At 44.4% G+C, this 5773-nt stretch overlaps 1 protein-coding gene and 1 pseudogene across 1 annotated transcript in view; both read right to left on the bottom strand.

The window, feature by feature from the left end:
* Positions 1-5773, bottom strand: part of HEATR9 (HEAT repeat containing 9) — a 19054-nt gene that overhangs the window by 748 nt on the left and 12533 nt on the right. The window contains exons 9-14 of the mRNA XM_006925152.2: positions 3041-3223; positions 2559-2651; positions 2330-2449; positions 1090-1163; positions 576-627; positions 41-127 (exon numbers count right to left, since the gene is read on the bottom strand). Coding sequence (XP_006925214.1) covers positions 41-127; positions 576-627; positions 1090-1163; positions 2330-2449; positions 2559-2651; positions 3041-3223 — 609 coding nt within the window. The remainder of the gene's footprint in view (positions 1-40; positions 128-575; positions 628-1089; positions 1164-2329; positions 2450-2558; positions 2652-3040; positions 3224-5773) is intronic.
* Positions 4645-4763, bottom strand: LOC112473366 (annotated as a pseudogene).

Genomic DNA, 5773 nt, shown 5'->3' with positions numbered 1-5773 from the left:
AGGGTTTGAGAAGAGGAAGAGGAGGGAAGGAATGCCTTACACTCTTCTTCACAGACTGGTTCTTTTCCTCATCTAGCATGTCCAGGAGCAAGTGGAACACTTGTGGGCTGCGGATCCCCAGGACACCCTGGCAGAAGCAGAAGGAGAGGGCCTAAGTAGCCAGCCCTAGGAAGATGCCCCATCTATACTCTTTTCCATTCTAGTCCCCTTGTGATGACCCTCTGGCCTGGAGAGAGAGGGACATGTGGCTTCCCAGCTGAGGGATCTCTTTACTTGCTTTTTGGTGCCACTGCATTGGGTTCCAGTGCACATTATTCACCCAGTATAGTCAAGACAGTTTCTGTAATATCAAAGTAACACCCCTCACACCCATCTCCTGTCCCTTATCCCACCCACCTCTAATCTTGAAGAAAAGGTTACTCTGAACTCCTGGTGGGACTGGAATTGTAATATAAACAAGCAAGCAAACAACCTCCCCAAATATTACAGCCATTTCTTCCCCTCAGGAACTCTGCTCAATTGCCTCTTGCCCCTGCCATCAACACATCTGGTCAGAGAAGCAGAGCTGGCCTTACCAGGGAGACGATGGCTTCCTGACGTGCAGTGGCATCTGAGTTCATCAGTTGCCTGTGTAGAAGGAGTGTGTTTTGATCCAATTAATGGGTAGGGAGAAGAAGGCTGGTTATTTCTTATTACAGCCCAGAGCAAGATGGGCATAAGACTGATGAGTGATGCTAATTTCATTAATTTTTCCCTCGTTTCTTAGGTCAGGAGAGGAGCTGGGAGAGGAAAGGCTGGTACTATAATTTGCGAGGGGTGCTAAATGGCAATCGGGACTCACATCTGTCTAGAACTTTCCCTTTTACAAGTCTCTTTCATGTCCTCCTCTTAATTTGAGCTTGATAGCAACCCTGAGTGGTAGGTGTTATCAGCCCCTTTTTACAGGTGAAGAGAAGCCCAGGGGTCAAAGAATGACTTGGCCAGGGCCACAGGCGAGAGCTGAGACCTGGTATCAGGTTCTTAGCTCTCTGATCCTCTGACCCATAGTTTAGGATTTGGTCCTGGCAGCTCCCATTCCAAGCCACTCACGCCTCCACCAAGTTCATCATCATAGGCTTCATCTTGAGCTCTTCCATCGTTTCAGCCACAGCTTGCCTCATGGCCTAAAGAAGGATTAAGAATGGACAACAAAGAGAAGGAAAGCAGGGGTATATCCTTAACTGCTTCACAAATGAAGCATTGAATGTTTACTTTGTGCTACATACAGTCTTTGCCTGGAGGAGCTCATGGTCTGGTGGGGGAAGCAGACAAGTGAATAGGCAATTACACCACTGTGATAAATGTTACAACTGAACTAAGTGCAGGGTGCACATAGAAGTTTTCCCTAACTCAGTCTGGGTACCAAGATTTCCTGGAGGAGGTGATTGATGCCTCCTTCTGAAATCCGAAGGGTGAGTGGGAGTTAACCAGGGAGAGGACTGGGGGCAAGTGATTTTCCGGACAGAGGGGAGAACATATTTAATAGAAACCTGGAGGCAAGAGGGAGTGCATAGCTTAGGGAACATAAAATAGTTCAGTTTAGCTGGGTGAACAAACTGGGACTCTTCAAAGTGGGGAACTCTGAGTAATTACGCTGAGACAGCAAGTATAAATCAGGACAGGGTCATCCTAAACATAGCTGGTGTGTAGCTCTGAGTGAGAGAGTGATGAGAGATGAAGCTAGAGAGGTAAGCAGACCTTGAGTGGTGAGGGCAATATAAGACATCCTGAAGGCATTAGGGAGTTACTGAAAATTTTATGCAGAGGTGAGACACAACTGGATTTACATTTTAGAAAAATACCTTTAGAAATCCTGTGGCTGGTTTTGTAGTGAGTTATTACAAAGATAAAAGCAAGGGAATACAGAGGAAGGCAGCGATGATTTTGTTTATGGTGATTTGGAAAAGCTTCCCATAGGATTTGTTGTTGGGACTTGTCTTGAAGCGATCATATTTTAATAGGCCAAAGGAGAGAGGAGTTACTTATCAGTGGTGGTAAATAGCATGAGGCAGTTTTTCACCTGAATAGCATGAGGAGGGAGGGATGACTCAGGGCATTTTAAGCTGAGAGAACTGCCTCAGTTTAAAATGCCCTGAGTTATCCCTCCCTCCTCATGTTAAAGGGAAGGTGGTTGAAAACATGGGCTGTATTAGGGAAACGGAGAGTGAGTTGGGATGAATGTGATACTTTGTGGGGCAGTGTGGTAGGAGTCAAGCCAGGGGAGGTCCTCAGAGAAGGGAGATGAGACAGCTTTGGGCTGCCTGGGCTTAGGGACTTCGGTCTTACTTACGAAAAAGGGTTCATTATATAGCTTCTTGCTGAGCAGGTCAAATACAAGTGCCTCCAGACCCTGTGTTTGGATCTGTTCCAGCCCAATGGTCTTGAGCATCTGGGTGGCTTCTAAGCGGTGCTGGGGGGAAGGGGAGGGAGAAGCATGAAAGATAGACTTCCTTTCTCGTCCTCTAACCCTGTCTTAGTGCTAGAGTAGGAAGGGGGTAGTAGGTGGCCTTAGGGCTTACCTCAAGGACACTGGAATGGCACAATTGGTGTAGGATGGCTCTGATGACTGTGGCTGAGTGCACACGCATCATCTTGACCAGCATCCTAAGTGCCTATGGGGGTTGGCAGGGTGGTTGGGGTGTACAGGGCCAAGATGCATCTGGATGGTCAGGCAGACTTGAGGGCTGAGCCTAGAACTTATGGGTAACAGGTGGGGTCCTTTTTCCTGCCTCTTGGCCTCTTGAATAAGCATAAGTTCATATATGCACATACATAAATGAATACTCATACAAACCAAATATACACAGACACATGTACACTTATGTCCACATGACTCCATACTCATGCACACACACATTGACAGACAGAAGACCTGCATTGTTCTCTGCTGACGCTTCTTTGCTATGGGATAAGGAAGACAGGATCCAGACCTTATGGAAATCAGTACTGGCCTCTGTTTCCCCAGTGCTCCGCAGGGAGTCCAGCCTCCTGCCCTTCGCACCTTTATCCTCTGGGTCATGGGCCCTTGACACAGGCACTGCAGCAAGAATTCTTGGGCTGTGTTGTTGCAGGGTCTCAGGAAACCCAAGCACAGGGCTGCCTCCACTGCTGCTTCATTTGATGATTTTTGTATCAGCATCTGCAGCACAGGCACCAACTTCCCTTCGTCCCCGACTTGAGTCCTCTGAGGGGAAGACAGGAGGCAAAATGGGCAGGGGTGCATCTTCAGCCAGGCTTTGTTAAGAGGGCAATTTACTGCTGCTTCCAGACCATTCTCCCTCCTCCCTAAAATGAATCTCATGTCAAATCAGATTATTTTACCTACTTCCCCTTATTTTTGCTCTCATCTATTTGCTCCTAGGTCATATCATCTCATTTCTCTATGACTTTATCTTGTGGATGGATCAATGTCACTCTAACACTTCTGCTGTCTTAATTCCTGGCGTTAAAAATATATATACATGTCATTGATCCAGGTCCTTTCCTCCAATAACCTTGTCCTCCACTCTATGTCAGCCACTCATTCCCCCAGAGAGACTATCATTACATCTCCATGATCTCCATTTCATGGATCGCATTCTCTGACCATCGCCTCCTATTTTTCCAGCTCGCTTCCCAATGCCATCAATTGTTGGACTCCACAAGGACTAACAGCCATTGAGCACTGTTTCACGGTTCCTCCCCTTCTTCCCTCTTTACCCAGTTTAAATTCTATGGTCCTGTTATAATCACTTCCCTGCCTCACTCAGCAACTTTACCCCCTCGCTTCATTTTATTCAACTCTTCATTTGGTGCCTGTACTTCCTGGAGAAAAAAACATTTAAGATGACTGATCTTGTTTTAAATGTATGGACACAAACCTCATGTAGACCCTTCATGCTGCCTACTAATCATACTGTTTTTCTCTGGGCAACTCTTCCACCTTCTCAATTCACACCCTTTCTTCTGGTGCCTCTAACACTTCTTCCTCCATTCTTCCTCTCAGCTGATGACCTTGCTTCCTACTTTACCGAACAAATAAAACAACTAGAAAAAAAGTATCATAGACACCTACCACCACTTCTATCCAACTTTCAATGCCTGCACCCATATGTTCTTCCTTTCCACTTGTTACTATGGCCTGTGACCATCTATCTAAAGTCAATCTCTCCATTCGTGTGTTAAATCTCATTTCTTCTCACCTACTAAAGAACATTATTGCACAACTCTTTCCACTGCCTTCAAAATTATTATTTTTCTAATTACTGGATCATTACCCCATAGCAAGAAACATGCTGTTATTTTTCTTTTTTCTAGAATCTATCCTTGGTGCCAACTACAACTCTTTCCAGCAAAAGTTGGAAAGTTGTGTCTTCTTGATGTGTATCTAATTTCTTCTCTCCCATTCTCTCTTAAACCCATTCCAGTCAGGCCTTCACCCCCACCACTGCACCAAGATAATTCTTAAGATACTATTAATGAGTCCCACATTGTTAAAATTCATGTATCAATTCTCCATTCTTATTTTATTTATTTATTTATTTATTTTAGGTCAGGCAACCTTTGGTTGACCTCACAGATTGCAATGACCTTGTCAGTTTACAATCCCTTATTTTTTATTTTTTATGCTGACAGCACCTGATCTTCCTAGGTGGTTTCCTATCCGAGTACTAACCAGGCCCGATCCTGCTTAGCTTCCAAGATCAGACGAGACTGGGCTTGTTCAGGGTGGCATGGCCATAGTCAGTTCTTATTTTATAGGGTTGATTTGTCTCCTTTCCTTGATAGATGTTCTTCACTTGATTTTCAGAATACCACACTCTTGGTTGCCTTCCTACTTATTGGCCACTTCTCGGTATTTACTGGTTCTTCATCTTCTCTCTGATCTCTTAACATCGAGGTGCCCCAAGGCTTGATTCTTGTTTTTTTTCTTAGTGATCTCATCTAGTCGAATGATATTAAATACTATCTATATGCTGACAACTCATATTTTTTTTCCCCTCTAGTTCAGATTTCTTTTCTAAACTCCAAATTGTTTATCTAACTTTTTACTTGCTGTCTCCCTTGGTCCAATAGACATCTCAAACATAATTTGTCCAAACCTATTCCACCTGCAGCTTTCTCCATCTTAGTTGGTGACTCTATCCTTTAGTTGCTACGCCAAAAACCTGGCTTCATCCTTGTTTCCACACTGTCTTTTATAGCTCACATTCAACTTGTCAATTTTACTTTTATATATCCAGAATTTAATAACTTCTTACCCACTTCACTGCAATCACCACGGTCCAAGCCACCACTATATCTCACCAGGATTGTTTCAGTAGCCCCTAATTTGGTCTCTGCTTCTACTCTTGCCTCCCTACCCCATCTTTTCTAAACATAGCTGTCAGAGTGAACCTTTTGAAATGTAAGTTAGATCATGTCACTGTCTTGCTCGGAAACCTCTAATGGCTCCCTATTTCACTCAGAATAAAAGCCCAAGTACTTAAAGTCGTCCAGAAAGCCACATATGATCTAGTCTCCTGTTAACTTTTTTGACCTAACTTCATTCCCTGCTGCTTTCTCTGTTTCCACTCCGCTTCAGCTACACTGGCCTCCTTGCTGTTCCTTGACAATGCCAAGCATACTCTTGCATTAGGTATTTGCATTGATTGGTCCTTCTGCAGGGAATGCCTTCTCTCAGGTATCTGCAAGGCACACATCATCAAATGACACCTAAATGAGGTCTTCCCTCTCATCCATGTTTAAAGTTGCA

The sequence above is a fragment of the Pteropus alecto genome, unplaced genomic scaffold (genome assembly GCF_000325575.1).
Source record: "Pteropus alecto unplaced genomic scaffold, ASM32557v1 scaffold98, whole genome shotgun sequence".
Lineage (NCBI taxonomy): Eukaryota > Metazoa > Chordata > Mammalia > Chiroptera > Pteropodidae > Pteropus > Pteropus alecto.
This window is presented reverse-complemented; position numbering and strand designations above follow the sequence as displayed.